Source organism: Micropterus salmoides, unplaced genomic scaffold, assembly GCF_014851395.1.
Source record: "Micropterus salmoides isolate LMB-PRFRI ecotype aquatic unplaced genomic scaffold, ASM1485139v1 Ms_hic_scaffold_2817, whole genome shotgun sequence".
Classification (NCBI taxonomy): Eukaryota; Metazoa; Chordata; class Actinopteri; order Centrarchiformes; family Centrarchidae; genus Micropterus; species Micropterus salmoides.
The window spans coordinates 1-24,169 of NW_024042059.1; the positions used below are offsets into that span (position 1 = coordinate 1).

General features: G+C 41.7%; 5 protein-coding genes and 3 pseudogenes across 5 annotated transcripts; all 8 read left to right on the forward strand.

Moving 5' to 3' along the window:
* Nucleotides 1–57: 57 nt before the first annotated feature.
* Nucleotides 58–566, forward strand: LOC119881986 (protocadherin alpha-12-like; the record flags this gene model as incomplete). Its single annotated transcript, XM_038692013.1, is given in 1 exon segment — nucleotides 58–566. A coding segment is annotated over 1 exon segment (509 nt), but the record flags the coding sequence as incomplete, so codon positions are not given.
* A 1,294-nt stretch (nucleotides 567–1,860) lies between these two features.
* On the forward strand, nucleotides 1,861–4,390 carry LOC119881987 (protocadherin gamma-A11-like). The gene has a single exon (XM_038692014.1). The coding sequence runs from the start codon at nucleotides 2,021–2,023 to the stop codon at nucleotides 4,388–4,390; it is 2,370 nt and encodes a 789-aa protein (XP_038547942.1). The 5' UTR covers nucleotides 1,861–2,020.
* Nucleotides 4,391–5,346: 956 nt separating this feature from the next.
* LOC119881988 (protocadherin alpha-3-like) lies at nucleotides 5,347–7,824 on the forward strand. The gene has a single exon (XM_038692015.1). It carries the CDS (start codon nucleotides 5,442–5,444, stop codon nucleotides 7,806–7,808), a length of 2,367 nt encoding a protein of 788 aa, XP_038547943.1. The 5' UTR covers nucleotides 5,347–5,441; the 3' UTR covers nucleotides 7,809–7,824.
* A 1,027-nt stretch (nucleotides 7,825–8,851) lies between these two features.
* LOC119881989 (protocadherin gamma-A4-like) lies at nucleotides 8,852–12,196 on the forward strand. The gene is made up of 2 exons (XM_038692016.1): nucleotides 8,852–11,357; nucleotides 12,180–12,196. Exons 1-2 carry the CDS (start codon nucleotides 8,939–8,941, stop codon nucleotides 12,194–12,196), a joined length of 2,436 nt encoding a protein of 811 aa, XP_038547944.1. The 5' UTR covers nucleotides 8,852–8,938.
* On the forward strand, nucleotides 12,189–14,982 carry LOC119881990 (protocadherin alpha-8-like). The gene is made up of 2 exons (XM_038692017.1): nucleotides 12,189–14,671; nucleotides 14,914–14,982. Exons 1-2 carry the CDS (start codon nucleotides 12,323–12,325, stop codon nucleotides 14,980–14,982), a joined length of 2,418 nt encoding a protein of 805 aa, XP_038547945.1. The 5' UTR covers nucleotides 12,189–12,322.
* LOC119881992 lies at nucleotides 14,969–17,493 on the forward strand (annotated as a pseudogene).
* Nucleotides 17,494–18,688: 1,195 nt separating this feature from the next.
* LOC119881993 lies at nucleotides 18,689–21,599 on the forward strand (annotated as a pseudogene).
* A 1-nt stretch (nucleotide 21,600) lies between these two features.
* Nucleotides 21,601–24,137, forward strand: LOC119881994 (annotated as a pseudogene).
* Nucleotides 24,138–24,169: the final 32 nt, after the last annotated feature.

Sequence of the window (24,169 nt, forward strand, 5' to 3'; positions counted from 1 at the left end):
TGATATAATGCTTTCCTCAACATAAACTCTGAAAACGGAGAAATTTTGGCGCTAAAAGTTTCGACTTTGAAACTCTGAAAACGTTCCAGTTCCAAGTTGTTGCCTCCGATTCTGGAACTCCGTCACTGAGCAGCAACGTCACAGTGAACGTGTTCATTCTGGATCAGAACGACAACGCTCCAGTCATCCTGTATCCAGTCAGCTCTAACGGTTCTGCTGAAGGTGTGGAGGAGATTCCCCGCAATGTGAACGCAGGACACTTGGTGACTAAAGTCAGAGCCTATGACGCTGATATAGGATATAACGGCTGGTTACTCTTTTCACTGCAGCAAGTCACTGACCACAGTCTCTTGGTTTGGACCGCTATACAGGACAGATCAGAACACTTCGCTCCTTCACAGAGACAGACGAGGCTGAGCACAAACTGCTCATACTGGTCAAAGACAATGGGAACGTGTCGCTCTCAGCAACAGCTACTGTGGTGGTCAAACTTGTGGAGCCCAAAGAGGCTTTTGCAGCTTCTGATGTTAAAAGTTCAGTCAAAGATGAGGAGGGGACCGACGTGACTTTTTATCTGATGATAACTTTGGGCTCAGTTTCTGTACTTTTTCTCATCAGTATCATCGTGCTGATTGCAATGCAGTGCTCCAAAACCACAGACTATACTTCTAAATATCTGCAAGAGGCTAATTATGACGGGACACTGTGCCACAGCATCCAGTACAGATCTGGAGAGAAACGGTACATGTTAGTTGGACCCAGAATGAGTATAGGATCTACTATAGTCCCGGGCAGCCACGCGAATACACTAGTGCTCCCTGACAGGAGGAGGGGATCTGGAGAGGTAAGACGTGTTTATTTTATTTTTTTCAGGCTAGTGTGCAGAATCCTATTAATAGATACATAAATGGCCGGATATATCGGTGACAGAGGACATTTTGTGAAACACAAATCAATAAGCTTTTGCTCATTTAACGCTTCTTAACAACTTGTATCAATTGTGATATTAATTTAATTACATGTACAAATAGGTGACAATTAAAGGAAAAACCATCATGAAGTGTCTTTATGTGGAGCCAAGCGACCACCAGCCTCCAGGACATCTTCAGTGCATCTTGCCAAGTCTGTGGAACTATAGGGATGAACACCATTCCTCCACGTATACAACCTTAAAGTAATGTCATTGAGATCAAAATCTCTTTTGCAAGATATAACTAAGTACAACAGATAGAAAGAAAAACTAACATACCCAGACACAACAAACATATAGACATATAGAGCATCAGATTACAGACATCACTAAATGGGTTGATATAAAAGTTCATATCATGGGTGTTATGGTGATGCTGGTGGAGTGTCTTACACGTTGGTCCAAAATCTTCAAAAAAAGGTAGCATTTCTATTCATGTCATTTTCATACACACGAGACCCTTCAGTGAGTCCTGGTGCACGATGCATCTGCATGTGATGTCTCTCCACTCTGGTATTCGCGTTTATCCTTAAATTTGTCCCCATCTGCATGTATTAGGCCTATGTTATGAGTTTTTCCTACTGAGACTGTTTCATGCACTTTTTTGATGAAGTCGCTGTCTTTCGTTTTCAAATATAACACAATATATAAAATACTATATCGTGATTAACGCTTTCTTAAGTGTGAGTCTATTTGACTTGTTACCATTTGCGATGACGGGTGAATCGCTTCCCATGTACAGTTGTAAAACTATATAGTCAATAGGGGTTGAGATAAATCAGTCTTTGTGATATGATCGCATGGTGGCACTAGACAACCAGAAATACGCATCACATCGGGTCTTTATAGGTCTGTGAGACTGCGTCTCTGAAGCATTCAGGACGGGCAGACCATTATCCTCTGACTGTGATTTTATTTTAAGGATTTCTCGTCCCTACGAACTAAGCGCATTGCAAGACGTGGATTTATTTTCTTCAGTTAATTCATAACCTATGTAAACAGTCTGTAGATCACCTGGTATTTTCTGGATTTATATATCGGTTCTAGACAATGGAACGAAACGGACAGGACTCATGGCAAAAAGGAAGGAGATGGGTCGCCGTCATGCTGACTTTGAGTTTGATTGTCGGCAAGGCATCGGGACAGATAAGATATTCTATATCGGAAGAGATCAAGGAAGGAACTGCTGTTGGGAATGTAGCAAAGGATCTGGGAATCGATCCTAATATATTAAAAACAAGGGGATTTCGTATTGTGTCTGGCTCCACTGAACCCCTTTTCGAGGTAAACCAAAATGATGGGATTTTGTACGTAAATCATAATATTGACCGAGAGAAAATATGCCAGCGGACCAGTGCATGTTTGATCAACCTTAAAACTGTGCTAGAGAACCCACTGGAGATCCATTATGTCGCTGTGGAAGTGTTAGACGTGAATGACCACTCGCCGTCTTTCCCGGAGAGCAAAAAAAGGCTAGAGATTTCAGAGTCCACTTTACCGGGGACCAGATTTCAGCTGCACGCTGCTCTGGATCCAGACGGAGGTGTGAATTCCGTTCAACAGTACAAATTAAGTCAAAACAATAATTTTCGTCTAGAAGTGAAAGATCGCGGAAAAGATGGCAAAGTGCCTATTTTACAATTACAAAACCCCATAGACAGAGAGGCCTCTAGCAGCCATAAACTACTGCTTACAGCCCTGGACGGGGGTAAACCTCCTAAAACAGGGACCATGGAGATATTTATAGACGTTTTAGATGTGAATGATAACGCGCCAGTGTTTGCACAAGATGTCTATTCTGCTGAGATAAATGAGAATTCACCAACTGGAACAATAGTCATACGAGTAAATGCCACAGATATAGACGACGGTTTTAATGGAGATGTCAGCTATTCTTTTGGTAATGTGAACACTAAGGTGCGCGAACTGTTTGATGTCGATCCGAGCACAGGTGAAATAACTGTGAAAGGGCAATTAGACTACGAACTGGATGACAGTTACGAGATAGATATCCAAGCATCTGACAGCGGTGCTGTTCCATTTAGGACGGAAAAAAGCGTTACTGTAAATATTAAAGACATGAATGACAACGCACCTGTAATTGAGGTAACCTCACAGTCCAACACAATTTCAGAGGATTCTAGACCAGGAACGACAGTAGCACTTATCAGCATTACCGATTTGGACTCTGGGGTGAACGGGAAAGTTATCAGCTTTGTAAAAGGCGACGTCCCTTTCACATTAACGCCATCAATACAGGATAACATGTACGCTGTCGTGACAAAGTCACAGCTTGACAGAGAAAACAAGTCAATTTATAATGTAACAGTAATCGCGAAAGATGCAGGTGAGCCAGCCTTAACATCTGAACAGACATTAAGAGTTGTTGTATCCGACGTAAACGATAACAGTCCAGAGTTTTCAATGAGCGGATATCATGTTTATGTCACTGAGAATAACCCTCTTGGAATGTCCATATTTTCTATACGCGCGTCTGATCGCGACGAGGGAGATAACGCTCTCATCTCATATCAAATTCAGAGGAATGCAGGTTATGAAAATAAAGCAACGTCATTCCTCAACATAAACTCTGAAAACGGAGACATTTTGGCGCTAAAAAGTTTCGACTTTGAAACTCTGAAAACGTTCCAGTTCCAAGTTGTTGCCTCCGATTCTGGAACTCCGTCACTGAGCAGCAACGTCACAGTGAACGTGTTCATTCTGGATCAGAACGACAACGCTCCAGTCATCCTGTATCCAGTCAGCTCTAACGGTTCTGCTGAAGGTGTGGAGGAGATTCCCCGCAATGTGAACGCAGGACACTTGGTGACTAAAGTCAGAGCCTATGACGCTGATATAGGATATAACGGCTGGTTACTCTTTTCACTGCAGCAAGTCACTGACCACAGTCTCTTTGGTTTGGACCGCTATACAGGACAGATCAGAACACTTCGCTCCTTCACAGAGACAGACGAGGCTGAGCACAAACTGCTCATACTGGTCAAAGACAATGGGAACGTGTCGCTCTCAGCAACAGCTACTGTGGTGGTCAAACTTGTGGAGCCCAAAGAGGCTTTTGCAGCTTCTGATGTTAAAAGTTCAGCCAAAGATGAGGAGGGGACCGATGTGACTTTTTATCTGATGATAACTTTGGGCTCAGTTTCTGTACTTTTTCTCATCAGTATCATCGTGCTGATTGCAATGCAGTGCTCCAAAACCACAGACTATACTTCTAAATATCTGCAAGAGACTAATTATGACGGGACACTGTGCCACAGCATCCAGTACAGATCTGGAGAGAAACGGTACATGTTAGTTGGACCCAGAATGAGTATAGGATCTACTATAGTCCCGGGCAGCCACGCGAACACACTAGTGCTCCCTGACAGGAGGAGGGGATCTGGAGAGGTAAGACTTTAAATGTGCAGTGGTTTGCGTGTGATAGTGTCCATACTTGGACTAACACATGTCTAAAGCCTCGACAGTAGAATTTCCAAGAAAAACACAAACATCAAAACAAGTGAGCCGTGTGACGCTGCCAGCTCGAAACTGTGTCGCATTATTTCAGTTAATTTTACCCTTGTTGTTGTTAAATTATTCACAGAAGTTAGTAGTATTCGGCTGTATCGATAACACGCGTTGTGTCTGCCAATGAGCATAATAATCTATAGACTGTCTCCCTATTGCTTACTGTACATATAACCAATACTGTTTATCTCTCCTGTACACACCTATGTACTCTCAAGACCATTGTGTTTACCAGACACATTTCAGATTGATGGAATAAAGTATTGTCCCATAATAAGTAAATATTAGACAAAAGTCGTTGTAATTGTACCTTCAGTTTTGGCAATGTGGCCAACAAGATTTTACCAATCACCCCCACCAAAGCTTGTTGTTAGTGTTTTGATTACAGTTACTGGATTATCTTGCAACTGGCTTGATGACTGAGCACAGAACTCTTTGGTTAAGGAAATCGGTTGTGTGAAGAGAAAGGCAATTTCATGGCACCGAAATATATCGGTTTTAATGCTCCCAGGCAAAACAGAATGTACAGCGTTGTCTAAACATGATAAATAGCAATATTTCATCAGATCATTAAGTTTGAATTAAAACGTTTCAGCTTCAGTTTTTAATTATGTCAACATATGAATACCTGAAGCTGCTTTACACTTTTGTCTTGAACTTCCCAGGTATAGTTGCTGACAAAATACGTAAAGAATTATTATTTGTTCAAACAATTTAAAGTAGTATAAAATGTTGTCCTCTTGGTGTCAGTGTAACATCAACAGGGCCATGAAAAGACTTTGTCCCTCCCCTAACAAAGCTTTTGTTTGGTGCCTCTCAGCAGAGGATACATTTGATGTAGGAGCTGGAGTCGGAAGAGACCGTGTGGACGTCTGATTTCGAAAACTGATTTCCTGCAGAAACAAGCTTCTGTTTGTGTGTTTGTATGTGTTGATGGGTAACGATGGCGAGCGAAAGACGACGTCGATTAAGTGACTACTGTGGGTTTGCTTTTCAAATTTCCTTACTGCTGATTTTCGGAAACCACACTTTGGCTGAATTGAGATACTCAATTCCAGAGGAGATGAAAGAAGGAACCCTTGTTGGAAATGTTGCCAAGGATCTTGGTCTGGACAAAACCTCTCTGATTGATCGACGATTTCGAGTTGTGTCTGGATCTAAGGACGCTTTTTTCGAGGTAAACCCAGACAATGGTGCCTTGCAGATCCGTAAAAAAATCGACAGGGAGGAGCTGTGTCAGGGAGGAGGTGTATGTCTAATAGAGCTAAAGATCCTTGTAGAAAACCCTTTAGAAATGCATCATATTGTTGTAGAAATTACCGATGTAAATGATCACTCCCCCAGTTTTCCTGAAAAGGAACAGCAGTTTCAAATAGCAGAACATGCATCTCCGGGAACGCGATTCCAGTTGCATACGGCCCATGATCCCGATGCTGGAATTAACTCTATCCGTACATATACGTTAACGTCAAACGATCACTTTGAAATAGAAACCAGTCAAAGCGATGAGGACAAAATACCATTTTTAGTGCTGAAGAAGCCATTAGACAGAGAAAAAAATGATAAACATTTGATATTTGTGACAGCAGTTGATGGAGGGAAGCCTCAAAGATCAGGAACCCTCAATGTTTCCATTATTATTCTTGATAGTAATGATAATCGTCCAATGTTTAGTCAGGATACATACCAAATTGAAATATATGAAAACGTCCCAGTTGGCAGTGCTGTTACGACAGTGAGTGCAATAGATCCAGACGAAGGGCCTAATGGAGAAATAGAGTACAGCCTTAGCAAAACATTAGCACGTAAAGTTTACGAACTATTTGACTTGAATAGTTTAAGTGGTCAAATTAAATTGAAAGGAGTCCTGGATTTTGAGGAATCAGAGATTTATAAACTCGATGTTGAAGCATCTGACAAAGGCACGCCTCCGTTAACAGGTGGGTGTAGAGTAATTATAAAGATGAAAGACGTCAATGATAATCCTCCAGAAATAGAAGTCACATCACTGTCAAATACAGTGTCTGAAGACTCAAAGCCTGGAACAGTTATTTCACTTATTAGTGTGACGGACAAAGACTCTGGTGTCAATGGAAAAATCATTTCAAGCATAGCAAATGAAGTACCTTTTGAATTAAAGCCTTCTTATAAGGAAAACATATATTCGGTTGTGACGAAGGGATTTTTGGATCGAGAGGAGGTGTCACATTATGAAATAACAATCAAAGCAATCGATTGTGGTGAACCTCCCTTATCTACTCTTAAAACTCTGAACATCCAGATATTAGATGTGAATGACAACAGTCCACAATTCTCCCAAAACCCATTACAGTTTTACCTGTCAGAAAATAACGTAGCTGGAGCGTCTATATTCTCCGTGAGCGCAACGGACAAAGATGTAAATGAAAATGCAGTTATTTCTTATCACACTGTCAGAGGAAGAAGTGAAAATGATATAACATCTTTCCTGAATATCAATTCTGAAACCGGACAAATTTCCGCGCTTAAAAGTTTCGACTTTGAAACTCTGAAAACGTTCCAGTTCCAAGTTGTTGCCTCCGATTCTGGAACTCCGTCACTGAGCAGCAACGTCACAGTGAACGTGTTCATTCTGGATCAGAACGACAACGCTCCAGTCATCCTGTATCCAGTCAGCTCTAACGGTTCTGCTGAAGGTGTGGAGGAGATTCCCCGCAATGTGAACGCAGGACACTTGGTGACTAAAGTCAGAGCCTATGACGCTGATATAGGATATAACGGCTGGTTACTCTTTTCACTGCAGCAAGTCACTGACCACAGTCTCTTTGGTTTGGACCGCTATACAGGACAGATCAGAACACTTCGCTCCTTCACAGAGACAGACGAGGCTGAGCACAAACTGCTCATACTGGTCAAAGACAATGGGAACGTGTCACTCTCAGCAACAGCTACTGTGGTGGTCAAACTTGTGGAGCCCAAAGAGGCTTTTGCAGCTTCTGATGTTAAAAGTTCAGTCAAAGATGAGGAGGGGACCGACGTGACTTTTTATCTGATGATAACTTTGGGCTCAGTTTCTGTACTTTTTCTCATCAGTATCATCGTGCTGATTGCAATGCAGTGCTCCAAAACCACAGACTATACTTCTAAATATCTGCAAGAGACTAATTATGACGGGACACTGTGCCACAGCATCCAGTACAGATCTGGAGAGAAACGGTACATGTTAGTTGGACCCAGAATGAGTATAGGATCTACTATAGTCCCGGGCAGCCACGCGAATACACTAGTGCTCCCTGACAGGAGGAGGGGATCTGGAGAGGTAAGACATTAATATGTAGCAAGTGTAGTGTTTTCTTTTCAGATGTGTATCACATGATTTGAGGTTTGTGGACGCTTTGTGTCTTATTCAGTGTGTTCAATGTATGTTCAGAAATGTCTGAGACATGTATTATTGTGTCCTCTGTTTCCAAGAGAACAGACGTAAGTTTTTCCGTTACTGTAATGTTGGACCTAGCTTCCTGCTTTTGTAGGCAAGAGCTGCTGGCTGATGCGCAATTTTTTCAGAGTTATTCTCATTCTTCAAATTTCTTATATACATCTTTATGCTCTCCAAGTCAGTATGGACAGCAAAGGTGTTTTTTTTTTACATAATGACATAAGTGATCCATCTCTCCCAGTGAAATAATATAAAATGTAAATGCATTAGTTAAATGTAACCTCCTTTGGGGAACATTTGGGCAAAGAGGTTTGTAGCAGACCATCAGTAATTTTAATAAAAATTCTAAACAATACGTTGCTACACTGATATGCTGTTAGTTGTTTGTGTAGCTTGTATTAATCATCCTTGTGCAAAAGACAACAAATAAGAAGAGAAACAATGTGGTTAAGACATAAAGAGGCTGTCAGACTGCTTGGAATCGCTATCCATGGTGCTGAAATGTATTGCCTTGTTTTCTCAAGCAAGCATATGAGCGAAGCTAAGAAACACAGTACATGGGTTATTATTTTTCCCTGAGCTTAATTTAAATTAGAATTTAGAAGTGTGATTTATTTAGATTATTTCTAAGCAAGGCATTACACTAATTCACACCGTTCTGACTGTAAGTTATTGAAAACAAGAAGTACAGATCAGTGAGGATTTCCATGGCATTAGTTTTTCAAAAACTGCTTTATGTTCTCATCTGTGGTGGTGGATTTCATGACCAAAGTATATTGCCTGATATAACATTATAATGACTTTAAATAGTCTAAAATGTTGTCCTCTTGGTGTCACTGTTACACCAATAAGGCCGTAAAAGGACTCAGTCCCTCCCATAAGAAAGCTTTTGTTTGATACCTCACAGCAGAGGATAGATTTGATTTGAGCATGCGAGTCGGTGTGGTGTGTTTTCAAAACATCCGATACTAAATGAATCAGATATAAACATTTGATTTGCTGGAGAAACAGGATCCTGTCTGTGTATGTGTTGCTGGATTAGGATGGCGAGCGAAAGACGACGTCGATTAAGCGACTACTGTAGGTTTGCACTTCATTTTTCCTTAGTGCTGATTTTCGGGAACCAGACTTTGGCTGAACTGAGGTACTCTATTCAAGAGGAGATGAAAGAAGGAACCCTTGTTGGAAATGTTGCCAAGGATCTTGGTCTGGACAAAACCTCTTTAACTGATCGACGGCTGCGTGTTGTGTCTGGATCTAAGGACGCTTTTTTCGAGGTAAACCCAGACAATGGTGCCTTGCAGATCCGTAAAAAAATCGACAGGGAGGAGCTGTGTCAGGGAAGTGGTGCATGCTTGATGGAGTTAAAAGTCCTTGTTGAAAACCCTCTGGAAATACACTATGTAGTTGTAGAAATTACCGATGTAAATGATCACTCCCCCAGTTTTTCTGAAAGAGAACAGCAATTTCAAATATTTGAACATGCATCTCCGGGAACTCGATATGAACTGCATGCGGCCCATGATCCCGATGCTGGAATTAACTCTATCCGTACATATACATTAACGTCAAACGATCACTTTGAAATAGAAACCAGTCAAAGCGATGAGGACAAAATACCATTTTTAGTGCTGAAGAAGCCATTAGACAGAGAAAAAAATGATAAACATTTGATATTTGTGACAGCAGTTGATGGAGGGAAGCCTCAAAGATCAGGAACCCTCAATGTTTCCATTATTATTCTTGACATAAATGATAATCCTCCGATATTCAGTCAGGATACATATCAAATTGAAATATATGAAAACGTCCCAGTTGGCAGTGCTGTTACGACAGTGAGTGCAATAGATCCAGACGAAGGGCCTAATGGAGAAATAGAGTACAGCCTTAGCAAAACATTAGCACGTAAAGTTTACGAGATATTTGACTTGAATAGTTTAAGTGGACAAATTAAATTGAAAGGAGTCCTGGACTTTGAGGAATCAGAGATTTATAAACTCGATGTTGAAGCATCTGACAAAGGCACGCCTCCGTTAACAAGCAGGTGCAGAGTCACTGTAAAGATTAAAGATGTCAACGATAATCCGCCAGAAATAGAAGTCACATCACTGTCAAATACAGTGTCTGAGGACTCAAAGCCTGGAACAGTTATTTCACTTATTAGTGTGACGGATAGAGACTCAGGCTTAAACGGAAAAATCATTTCAAGCATAACAAATGAAGTAACTTTTGAATTAAAGCCTTCCTACAAGGAAAACATATATTCAGTTGTGACGAAGGGATTTTTGGATCGAGAGGAGGTGTCACATTATGAAATAACAATCAAAGCAACCGACAGTGGTGAACCTCCCTTATCTACTCTTAAAACTCTGAACATCCAGATATTAGATGTGAATGACAACAGTCCACAATTCTCCCAAAACCCATTACAGTTTTACCTGTCAGAAAACAATGTGGCTGGAACTTCACTATTTTGTGTAAGCGCAACTGACAAAGATGTAAATGAAAATGCAGCTATTTTTTACCACATTGCTAGAGGAAATTATGTAACATCTTTCCTCAACATAAACTCTGAAACCGGAGACATTTTGGCGCTAAAAAGTTTCGACTTTGAAACTCTGAAAACGTTCCAGTTCCAAGTTGTTGCCTCCGATTCTGGAACTCCGTCACTGAGCAGCAACGTCACAGTGAACGTGTTCATTCTGGATCAGAACGACAACGCTCCAGTCATCCTGTATCCAGTCAGCTCTAACGGTTCTGCTGAAGGTGTGGAGGAGATTCCCCGCAATGTGAACGCAGGACACTTGGTGACTAAAGTCAGAGCCTATGACGCTGATATAGGATATAACGGCTGGTTACTCTTTTCACTGCAGCAAGTCACTGACCACAGTCTCTTTGGTTTGGACCGCTATACAGGACAGATCAGAACACTTCGCTCCTTCACAGAGACAGACGAGGCTGAGCACAAACTGCTCATACTGGTCAAAGACAATGGGAACGTGTCGCTCTCAGCAACAGCTACTGTGGTGGTCAAACTTGTGGAGCCCAAAGAGGCTTTTGCAGCTTCTGATGTTAAAAGTTCAGCCAAAGATGAGGAGGGGACCGATGTGACTTTTTATCTGATGATAACTTTGGGCTCAGTTTCTGTACTTTTTCTCATCAGTATCATCGTGCTGATTGCAATGCAGTGCTCTAAAACCACAGACTATACTTCTAAATATCTGCAAGAGGCTAATTATGACGGGACACTGTGCCACAGCATCCAGTACAGATCTGGAGAGAAACGGTACATGTTAGTTGGACCCAGAATGAGTATAGGATCTACTATAGTCCCGGGCAGTCACGCGAATACACTAGTGCTCCCTGACAGGAGGAGGGGATCTGGAGAGGTAAGGCATTTAAAACAAAGTTTTATAAAACATGGTTACAAGCATACAGTCAATGGTTTGTGTTTTGCACAAAGTTTTCCTCTTATCGTTTCTTTATGCAGAGACAGCAGTACCAAACATAAATACCAACACATTAAGATACGTTTTGTTAGGTATGTTGCGTTAGAGTTAATTTTATTATCTCATTTATCAGAGAAAGTGGTCGTTTGCATTGAAAGAGAAACTTCAGTCAATGTAGCAGAATGCTGTGCATGGCTAGATAGCTCCGTCAAACACAGCCACTATTGTTCGTGTACAGACACACTCATGATTATTACAGATACATACGACATATTGTATACAGCTCATCATTTGTAAAGAGGACAGTCTGTGTTACCATTGTCCTTGGTGCTAAAATAAAAGGTTTACTTTTTCTTCAGCAAAACAGAGTAATTATACTCTGTATTTGTGTTTTGGGCATTGAGTTTTTGACAGTTGGGCCTTAAAATATTCTAACTTCTAACCAAAAAATGACTGAGACGTTTGAAGATTTTGCGATGTTACTGTTGAGTTGTTTGAGCAGTATATATAGATTAAATTAGAGGGGAAGGCTGTGCTACGACTTGTGCTTGCTGTCCATGGTGCCGAAATACATGGGCACGTCAAACAGCAATGTAATGTAAAATGAACGTATTGAACGCTATTATTTTAATGATCATTTGATGCGACTCTTGGTGGGAGAAAGCCATCTAGAAGAAGGGACATTTTTGTTTTAAAAAAAACGAGTATGCAGCAAAGTCTGGTTTTAGTAATCACCTCTGGGTGTCACTATTATAAAGGGAAACCAGACACGACTTTGTCCCTCCCCTCACCAACCTTTTCTTTCCCATCTGAGCAGAGCAAAGAAACACTTGAATCAACCACAACAGCCGATGAAATCACGTTGTGTGTTCTTTAAAGATGCGATACTCCACGGGATGGACATAAATAATTGTTTGTGACGGTAAAGGCTCCTGTGTGTATACGTGTTGTTGGATAACGATGGGGACCAGCACGAAAACTCGAACAACGGACTGCTCCTGGTTTCTTTTGGCACTACTGCTGCTTTTCGGAAAACAGGCTTTGGCTCAGACAAGGTACTCTATTCCAGAGGAGGTAGAAGAGGGAACTGTTGTTGGAAATGTTGCGAAGGATATTGGCCTTGACATCACCTCTTTGAATGATCGACGGTTCCGAGTCGTGGTGTCTGGAAGTAAGGACCCTTTCTTTGAAGTAAACCAGATCAATGGGGCATTGTACGTTCAAAAGCATATTGACAGAGAGGAGCTCTGTCAGGGGAGCGGTGCTTGTCTAATAGAGCTAAAAATCCTTGTTGAAAACCCTTTGGAAATACACTATGTAATCGTAGAAATTTCTGATGTAAATGATCATTCTCCTAGTTTCCCCGAGAAAGAACAGATATTTGAAATATTTGAACAAACACTGCCAGGAAGGCGATTTCAACTACACACTGCTCGTGATCCCGATGCGGGAATTAACTCAATACGTACATACACTTTGACGCCAAATGAACATTTTGAAGTAAATATTCGTGAAAGCGATGCGGGTAAAATACCATTTTTAGTGCTGAAGAAATCGTTAGACAGAGAACAAAAGGACAAACACACGCTGCTGGTTACAGCAGTTGATGGAGGAAAACCTCAACGATCAGGCACACTAAATGTTTCTATTATTGTTCTGGACAGTAATGATAACCGTCCAATGTTTAGTCAGGAGGTTTATCAAATTACAATACAGGAAAATGTTCCCGTCGGTACTTCAGTGTTTAGAATGAATGCCACAGATCCCGATTTAGACTCTAACGGGGATATTGAATACAACCTTGGAAAAACCTTGAGGCGCAAAGTGTATGATATTTTTGAGTTGGACAAATTAACTGGAGAGATTAGAATAAAAGGTGTAGTGGACTATGAAGAAAACGACGTATACGAACTGGACGTTGAGGCATCAGATAAAGGGACACCTCCATTAACCGGTGAGTGTAGAGTCATTATAAAGATATTAGACGTTAATGATAATCCACCAGAAATAGAAGTCACATCGCTGTCAAATACAGTGTCTGAAGACTCAAGCCTGGAACAGTTATTTCACTTATTAGTGACGGATAGAGACACAGGTGTCAATGGAAAAATTATTTCGCACATATCCAATGACGTACCTTTTGAACTAAAGCCCTCTTACAAGGAAAACACGTACTCAGTTGTCACAAAGCGATTTTTGGATCGAGAGGAGGTGTCACATTATGAAATAACAATAAAAGCCACCGACTGTGGTGAACCTCCCTTATCTATTGTTAAAACTCTGAGCATCCAGATATCAGATGTAAATGACAACAGACCGCAATTCTCTCAAAATACATTACAGTTTTATCTGATAGAAAATAACGTAGCTGGAGCGTCGATATTCTCCGTGAGCGCAACGGACAAAGACTTAAATGACAACGCAGTTATTTCATATCACATTGTGAGAGAAGGGAGCCAAAATGATATAATGTCTTTCCTCAACATAAACTCTGAAAACGGAGACATTTTGGCGCTAAAAAGTTTCGACTTTGAAACTCTGAAAACGTTCCAGTTCCAAGTTGTTGCCTCCGATTCTGGAACTCCGTCACTGAGCAGCAACGTCACAGTGAACGTGTTCATTCTGGATCAGAACGACAACGCTCCAGTCATCCTGTATCCAGTCAGCTCTAACGGTTCTGCTGAAGGTGTGGAGGAGATTCCCCGCAATGTGAACGCAGGACACTTGGTGACTAAAGTCAGAGCCTATGACGCTGATATAGGATATAACGGCTGGTTACTCTTTTCACTGCAGCAAGTCACTGACCACAGTCTCTTTGGTTTGGACCGCTATACAGGACAGATCAGAACACTTCGCTCCTTCACAGAGACAGACGAGGCTGAGCACAAACTGCTCATACTGGTCAAAGACAATGGGAACGTGTCGCTCTCAGCAACAGCTACTGTGGTGGTCAAACTTGTGGAGCCCAAAGAGGCTTTTGCAGCTTCTGATGTTAAAAGTTCAGCCAAAGATGAGGAGGGGACCGATGTGACTTTTTATCTGATGATAACTTTGGGCTCAGTTTCTGTACTTTTTCTCATCAGTATCATCGTGCTGATTGCAATGCAGTGCTCTAAAACCACAGACTATACTTCTAAATATCTGCAAGAGACTAATTATGACGGGACACTGTGCCACAGCATCCAGTACAGATCTGGAGAGAAACGGTACATGTTAGTTGGACCCAGAATGAGTATAGGATCTACTATAGTCCCGGGCAGCCACGCGAACACACTAGTGCTCCCTGACAGGAGGAGGGGATCTGGAGAGGTGAGTAAACATTTATATAGGCTATACTGAATTAGATGATTTAAGGATGTCGTTTTTCATTACCACCCTGGACCATGGTTCTGAAGACGGATTTAAACTGAACCCACATGAGGAACATTCTCATTCAAAATACATAGTGCCATTTAGTATATATCTTTGTAACGTGATAAAATGCATTATCACACACATTCACAGGGTGGCAGTACCTTATAAGTATAACGCCTAAGAGCGTCTCAGCACAGGATACACGAGTCCGCCCCGCACTACCTTCAGTCCGGTTAGACAACACTGAGCTTGCAGACTTCGAATAAGCGCACGGTGACAGTTTTTTGTATTTTGTGAAATCTTTCCTGGGAGACATAAATACATTTCATGCTGTGATGGAAACACGCGTCTAGACAAGTGGAGAATGATGGACGCTTTTGGAGTCGTAATTTCTCCTCAAAACATGAAACAAAGGAGAAGTGAGACATGGCGACAGCGACCACACTCGCTCGCCGTTTTGGTGTTGCTTTTATTTTTTAGAGCAACCTCGGCACAGTTAAGATACTCCATATCTGAAGAGCTCAAAGAGGGAAGTTTTGTTGGAAATATATCTAAAGATTTGGGAATAGACCTGAATGTGATGAAACAGAGGGGTTTCGCATTATGTCCGGCTCGACTGAACCTCTTTTCAAGGTAAATGAGAATGACGGGGTCCTTTCTCCGAACCATAAAATAGACCGAGAGGTAGTATGTAAGGGGATCAGTGTATGTTTAATTGACCTTAAAACTGTTCTCGAAAACCCACTAGAAGTACATTATGTCACTGTGGAGATAACAGATTTGAACGACCACTCTCCTACATTTCCAGAAAAAACAAAGAGGCTAGAGATCTCAGAGTCTGCGTTGCCAGGGGCACGATATCAGTTGCAAAATGCCCACGACCCAGATGGTGGCACAAATTCTGTCCAACAATATAAAATCAGTCAAAATGACCATTTTCGTTTAGAGATTAAAGATCGCGGGAGAGAAGGTAAAACTCCAATTTTACAATTACAGAAGCAGCTTGACAGAGAGGCCAAAAGAAGCCATACATTGGTGTTGACGGCTATAGACGGCGGGAATCCCGCAAAGACAGGCACAGTTGAAATATACATAGATGTTCTAGATGTTAATGACAATATGCCAGTGTTCACAAAAGACACATATTCAGCCGTGCTACAAGAGAATGCCCCATTTGGCACAACAGTCATCCAAGTTAATGCAACCGATTTGGACGACGGCCCCAATGGGGAAGTTTTTTATTTATTTGGCAGTGATGTAAAAGGTAAAATTCGAGAGCTGTTTGATATCGACTCTGTCACCGGGGAGATAATTGTGAAAGGCCGTCTAGACTTTGAAGAGCAGGACAGCTATGACATTGATATACAGGCCTCTGATAAGGGAAGCATTCCCTTCAGAACAGATAAAAGTGTTATCATTAAAATTAGAGATACAAACGATAACCCTCCTGAGATAGAAGTAGCGTCATTGTCAAGTGCTGTTTCAGAGGACTCTAGACCAGGAACAACCGTAGCGCTTATCAGCATTACTGACTTAGACTCTGGAATGAATGGCAAATAATCAGCTATGTCGCTGAAGACAGCCCTTTTACATTAACACCATCGATAAAAGATAACATGTTTGCTGTTGTCACTAAGTCACAGCTCGACAGGGAACAGCAATCGAGATATGATATTACATTAATCGCTAAAGACGCAGGTGAACCAGCCTTAACATCCGAAAAGACTATAAGCGTGTATGTGTCAGACACAAATGATAACAGTCCCAATTTTTCAGAGAGCCCCTATACTTTCTACATAATCGAAAATAACCCCCCAGGAGCCTCTGTGTTTTCTGTGAGAGCGTCTGATCGTGACGAAGGAGACAACGCTCTCATTTCATACCATATTGTCAGAGACAGAAGCGAAGAAAACAAAGTGGCTTCATTTCTCAACATAAACTCTGAAAACGGAGACATTTTGGCGCTAAAAAGTTTCGACTTTGAAACTCTGAAAACGTTCCAGTTCCAAGTTGTTGCCTCCGATTCTGGAACTCCGTCACTGAGCAGCAACGTCACAGTGAACGTGTTCATTCTGGATCAGAACGACAACGCTCCAGTCATCCTGTATCCAGTCAGCTCTAACGGTTCTGCTGAAGGTGTGGAGGAGATTCCCCGCAATGTGAACGCAGGACACTTGGTGACTAAAGTCAGAGCCTATGACGCTGATATAGGATATAACGGCTGGTTACTCTTTTCACTGCAGCAAGTCACTGACCACAGTCTCTTTGGTTTGGACCGCTATACAGGACAGATCAGAACACTTCGCTCCTTCACAGAGACAGACGAGGCTGAGCACAAACTGCTCATACTGGTCAAAGACAATGGGAACGTGTCGCTCTCAGCAACAGCTACTGTGGTGGTCAAACTTGTGGAGCCCAAAGAGGCTTTTGCAGCTTCTGATGTTAAAAGTTCAGCCAAAGATGAGGAGGGGACCGACGTGACTTTTTATCTGATGATAACTTTGGGCTCAGTTTCTGTACTTTTTCTCATCAGTATCATTGTGCTGATTGCAATGCAGTGCTCCAAAACCACAGACTATACTTCTAAATATCTGCAAGAGACTAATTATGACGGGACACTGTGCCACAGCATCCAGTACAGATCTGGAGAGAAACGGTACATGTTAGTTGGACCCAGAATGAGTATAGGATCTACTATAGTCCCGGGCAGCCACGCGAACACACTAGTGCTCCCTGACAGGAGGAGGGGATCTGGAGAGGTAAGCTCAAAAGTTTGACTCTCGCTCTCCTGTAAGATTTTAATAGCCCACTTTTGCGTAAATAACCATAGCTCAGATTTATAAATCTCAATTTATTTAAATGCTCTAGAGTTTGAAGCTTGTTGCGCCTACCACTAATGTGCAATGTTTTCTGGTTTATATTTGCGGGATCGAGCTTATTAATGTCTATGGTTATGAAATAGCAACACTGATTTGATTTATGGCAAACACTCTTATAGGACAAATAAGAAGATAATGCTTTAATACAATTATCAGACCCCTTTTTTGCAGAGTACAATTTACCATTTAGCAAAGACAAAATTGTTTTGCTGTTTTGTTACACTAAACTGATGCCGATGGGGAAATATATAGGTATGGGCAACTTGCGTTCAACAGTGAGGTTTGCAGGCAAGTTTCAATGCAAACAATAAGTGGATGCAAACTGAGTATTTATGCAATTAAGTGCCTTAGTTAGCTGTTAGCTGTGGATATGTGATTATCACGGGTGTTACAGTTGTCTGGACTGTCTCCTCTCTATTTATGGTCCTGCTGAATCAAATATATATATATATATATATATATATATATATATATATATATATATATATATATATATATATATATATATATATATATATATCTTATACATCTCCGAGTGAAATACGTTAAACATGCGCTGGTGGTTTGGCTAAGTACAGACTGTCGCTGTCCGCGGTGCTGAAACATTTTTCAGAAGCCCCTCTCTTTTGGCAAAATGGTACACATTTATTTGAAGCAGTATAATGTGAAGTGAGAATTTGTGTCTCCATGGACTATCTGTGAAATTAAGGTGTCATATTTACCTCCTCTGTGCTCTATAAGTGGGAATACAGCAGGTGGTATATTCATCTTAAAACGCTTCCTTTTTGGTGCAATGTCTAAGTTTTAATACATTTTACTATTATTTCAAAAAACGTACTGCAGTGTGAATCTCGATCACTTGGTGTCAGTGTAATGACAAATAATGTTTTCACATGTTTTCGTCATAGCCACTAGACCCATCCCCTTCTTCTAAAACCATCACTGACAGAGCCATTTACGTGCTCACGGCTTCCATACAGAATTTAGCTCTCAAAAGTCTAATGCTGTGTTGGAGAATGGTTGGATTATGGCAACGAATGTGACGGAGGAATTTTACGTTAGTGTACCAGTATAGCCCTTTGAAAGCTGATTTTATTTCAAATGTCCGATCTTTACATCATGGAACAAAGACGACGCCAGTCATGCAGAGAGCGGACAAAGTGGGTTGCCTATATCGTGGTGTTGTTTATGTTTTGCACCAGAGCTTCAGGACAATACCGTTATTCAATCTCCGAGGAAGTGAAAGAAGGAACAGTTGTTGGTAATATTGCTAAGGATTTAGGTCTTGATAAGACCACACTGAAAGAGAGAGGGTACCGTATTGTCTATGGCACGACAGAGCCTCCTTTTCGAGTAAATCGAGACGACGGGATATTGTATGTGAAGCGAACAATTGACAGAGAAGAAGTGTGCGACCGAAGCAAGGTTTGTGTAATTGACTTAAAGACCGTGTTGGAAAACCCTCTGGAGGTCCACTATGTAGCAGTGGAAATCCTGGATGTAAACGACCACGAACCAAGTTTCCCCGAAAATGAAAAGATATTAGAGATATCTGAATCTGCACTGCCAGGAGCAAGATTTCAGTTGCAAGCTGCGCGTGATGCTGATAGTGGTTCATTATCCGTTCAGCAGTATACCTTGAGTCATAATGAACATTTTCGTTTGGAGGTGAAAGATCGTGGTGAAGATCGCAAAACTCCTAGTTTAATTCTTCAAAAGCCACTTGATCGAGAATCTGTTAAGTCCCATGTGTTACTCCTGACAGCCATTGATGGAGGTAAACCTCCACGATCCGGTAACATGACAATAATTGTTGATGTCTTTGATGTGAATGATAATCCCCCAGTTTTCACTCAGGATTCTTACACCGTGCAGCTAAAAGAAAATTCTCCTGTTGGTACAACAGTTATTCAAGTTAATGCAACAGATTTGGATGACGGTTCAAATGGTGAAGTCGTTTATTCATTTGGCAATGATGTGGATGCACGGGCACGTGCACGTTTTGATTTAAATTCGGTGACTGGAGTACTTACTGTGGCAGGGTCGATAGATTTTGAAGAATGTAGCAGATACGAAATTGACATCCAGGCATCCGACAAAGCTGCAGCTACACTTGCTACAGAGAAAAGCGTCATTGTTCATATTGTTGATGTAAACGACAACGCACCGGAGATTGAAGTGACATCTTTTTCACATGCTCTTCCGGAAGATTCAAAACCAGGAATCACAGTGGCCTTGATTAGTGTTAAAGATTCGGACTCTGGTCTGAATGGGCAAGTTATGTGTTACATAAACCGAGAGCTTCCATTTACAATCACGCCATCTTTACAAAACAACATGTATTCTCTGGTAACCAAATTGCGTTTGGATAGAGAGCAGCAATCGCATATGTTGTAACAATTGTTGCTAAAGATGCAGGTGAACCATCCTTAACATCAGACAAAACAATAAACATTGTTGTGTCAGATGTGAATGATAACAGGCCAGTGTTTTCACAGAACCCATACACGTTTTACTTAACTGAGAACAACAACCCGGGAGCATCTATTTTATCAGTGACAGCCCGCGATCATGACGAAGGTAGTAATGCCCTTATTTCATATCATATATTAAGGGACAGAGGCGGAGAACATTTGCTTACATCCTTTCTCAACATAAACTCTGAAAACGGAGACATTTTGGCGCTAAAAAGTTTCGACTTTGAAACTCTGAAAACGTTCCAGTTCCAAGTTGTTGCCTCAGATTCTGGAACTCCGTCACTGAGCAGCAACGTCACAGTGAACGTGTTCATTCTGGATCAGAACGACAACGCTCCAGTCATCCTGTATCCAGTCAGCTCTAACGGTTCTGCTGAAGGTGTGGAGGAGATTCCCCGCAATGTGAACGCAGGACACTTGGTGACTAAAGTCAGAGCCTATGACGCTGATATAGGATATAACGGCTGGTTACTCTTTTCACTGCAGCAAGTCACTGACCACAGTCTCTTTGGTTTGGACCGCTATACAGGACAGATCAGAACACTTCGCTCCTTCACAGAGACAGACGAGGCTGAGCACAAACTGCTCATACTGGTCAAAGACAATGGGAACGTGTCGCTCTCAGCAACAGCTACTGTGGTGGTCAAACTTGTGGAGCCCAAAGAGGCTTTTGCAGCTTCTGATGTTAAAAGTTCAGCCAAAGATGAGGAGGGGACCGACGTGACTTTTTATCTTATGATAACTTTGGGCTCAGTTTCTGTACTTTTTCTCATCAGTATCATCGTGCTGATTGCAATGCAGTGCTCTAAAACCACAGACTATACTTCTAAATATCTGCAAGAGACTAATTATGATGGGACACTGTGCCACAGCATCCAGTACAGATCTGGAGAGAAACGGTACATGTTAGTTGGACCCAGAATGAGTATAGGATCTACTATAGTCCCGGGCAGCCACGCGAACACACTAGTGCTCCCTGACAGGAGGAGGGGATCTGGAGAGGTAAGCCAATTTAAACAAAGTTTTTTTAAATCCTCCATAGACCTATTTAGTTAGACCATCTAGGGGTGAATTTCCCTCCAGAAATAGCAGCAAAGCTGCACCTTCAGCTTTGTACTCAGACATATTTGAAAGCAATTGTTTCGTTTTCATTGTGGTGCATAATTTGTTTTTAACTGTGCTTGTATCACATGTTATTTTTCTTGAACCAGCTGAGGTTCATGGTATTGGATGTTAGAGAGCTATCCTCCAATGGCGTTACTTGTTTTAGTTTGCCTGAAATGCAGATAGAAAGAGGAATGTTGGAACATGTGCTAAAGCTTTTCCAATGTCGGGATATCTTCCCTCGGGAACATTTGAAGATTATCTTTGATATTTTAAATGGCAAGTAGCATAATCTGTGTGAATAACTATTTCAACGCTTGGTGTCAGTGTAGTTCAGTGATTGTGTGCATCTGGCAGCATTTGACATCACGAGCTTCATTTCTCCCGAGCCCACTTACGTTTTTCCTCAAACAGTATACCTGAGCATAAGATCGCAACTGGCAGCAAGAGGTGTTTTATTTTCAGCAGTTTTTGTAACAGCAGCCTTTCGGCGTCGTTTGGAAATATGAGGCATTAATTCTCATTGATATCAGGACGTGGTTAAAGGTCTGCTCTTTATCGCCTTCAAGTCATGGAACAAAGAGGATACAAATCACGGAGGGAGCGACAGTGTTGGTTTGCCTTCATGGTTGTTTTGGATATTCTATGGAGCGGAGCTTCTGCACAGATCAGATATTCGATATCTGAGGAGGTCGAAGATGAAACCGTCGTCGGGAATATAGCTAAGGATTTGGGAATAGACAAGAGTGCACTCAAAGACAGAGGATATCGGATTGTAACAGGCTCAATTGAACCCATGTTCCACGTGAATCAAAATGACGGTGTCTTGTATGTTAAAAGAAAAATAGACAGGGAGGAGGTGTGTGAACGAACCAGCCCATGCTTGATCAATCTGAAAACCGTGCTGGAAAACCCGCTGGAGATCCATTACGTGGCAGTGGAAATACTTGATATAAATGATCACCCGCCTGTTTTTCCAGAGAAAGAGAAAAGGCTTGAGATTTCTGAGTCGGCCTTACCAGGAGCGAGATTTCAACTACAGGCTGCGCGCGACCTCGATGTAGGCCAGTTTTCTATTCAGCAATATAAACTCAGCCATAACGAATATTTTAGACTGGAAGTGAAGGATAGAGGCGAGGACCGTAAAATGCCATTTCTAGTCCTGCAGAGGCAGTTGGATAGAGAAACAGCCGGGAAACATAAACTGAGTCTAACAGCTGTTGATGGAGGAAAACCAGCAAAGTCTGGCGCTATAGAAATAATTGTGGACGTACTTGATGTTAATGACAACTCCCCGGTGTTTACCAATGAGCTGTATTCTGCCACACTTAAAGAAAACGTTCCCTTTGGCACTGTAGTGATTCAGGTAAATGCAACAGATTTTGATCAGGGTGCAAATGGGGAAATCATTTATTCATTTGGTAAAGAAGTTGATTCCAAATTAATGGATGTCTTTAGTATAGACGCCAACACCGGTGAAATTAAAGTAAGCGGTCAGATAGATTTCGAGGAAAGTACAAGTTATGAAATTGACATTCAGGCGTCTGATAAGGGACAAGTTCCTCTAACAACTGACAAAAGTGTTACGATAACTGTTATTGATGTTAATGACAATCCTCCTGAGATTGAAGTGACATCATTCTCTAGCTCAATCAAGGAGGATTCAAAGATAGGAACGACAGTGGCCCTGATTAGTGTAAGTGATTTAGACTCTGGTCTGAATGGAAAAGTTATTTGCACAATCAAAGGAGACGTCCCTTTTACTTTATCTCCATCGATACAAGAAAACATGTACGCTGTTGTAACCAGGTCCCAGTTGGACAGGGAAATTGTTTCCCAATTTGATGTCACAATTATTGCGAAAGACACAGGTGAGCCATTATTTTCAGCTGAAAAGACAATTAGCGTTGTGGTATCAGATGTAAATGACAACAGTCCAGAGTTTGCTTCAAGCCCCTACACGTTTTATATCACTGAGAACAACAGCCCCGGAGCCTCGGTGTTTTCATTAAAAGCTTCTGATCTTGATGAAAGTGACAACGCTCTTATTTCATATCATATTCTGAGAGAAGCAAATGGAGAAAACAAAGTGGCTTCATTTCTCAACATAAACTCTGAAAACGGAGACATTTCAGCGCTAAAAAGTTTCGACTTTGAAACTCTGAAAACGTTCCAGTTCCAAGTTGTTGCCTCAGATTCTGGAACTCCGTCACTGAGCAGCAACGTCACAGTGAACGTGTTCATTCTGGATCAGAACGACAACGCTCCAGTCATCCTGTATCCAGTCAGCTCTAACGGTTCTGCTGAAGGTGTGGAGGAGATTCCCCGCAATGTGAACGCAGGACACTTGGTGACTAAAGTCAGAGCCTATGACGCTGATATAGGATATAACGGCTGGTTACTCTTTTCACTGCAGCAAGTCACTGACCACAGTCTCTTTGGTTTGGACCGCTATACAGGACAGATCAGAACACTTCGCTCCTTCACAGAGACAGACGAGGCTGAGCACAAACTGCTCATACTGGTCAAAGACAATGGGAACGTGTCGCTCTCAGCAACAGCTACTGTGGTGGTCAAACTTGTGGAGCCCAAAGAGGCTTTTGCAGCTTCTGATGTTAAAAGTTCAGCCAAAGATGAGGAGGGGACCGATGTGACTTTTTATCTGATGATAACTTTGGGCTCAGTTTCTGTACTTTTTCTCATCAGTATCATCGTGCTGATTGCAATGCAGTGCTCCAAAACCACAGACTATACTTCTAAATATCTGCAAGAGACTAATTATGACGGGACACTGTGCCACAGCATCCAGTACAGATCTGGAGAGAAACGGTACATGTTAGTTGGACCCAGAATGAGTATAGGATCTACTATAGTCCCGGGCAGCCACGCGAACACACTAGTGCTCCCTGACAGGAGGAGGGATCTGGAGAGGTAAGATTATATTGCAGTAGCTTATTATGATATATATTTTCCATTGGTGGTTACTGTTAAGA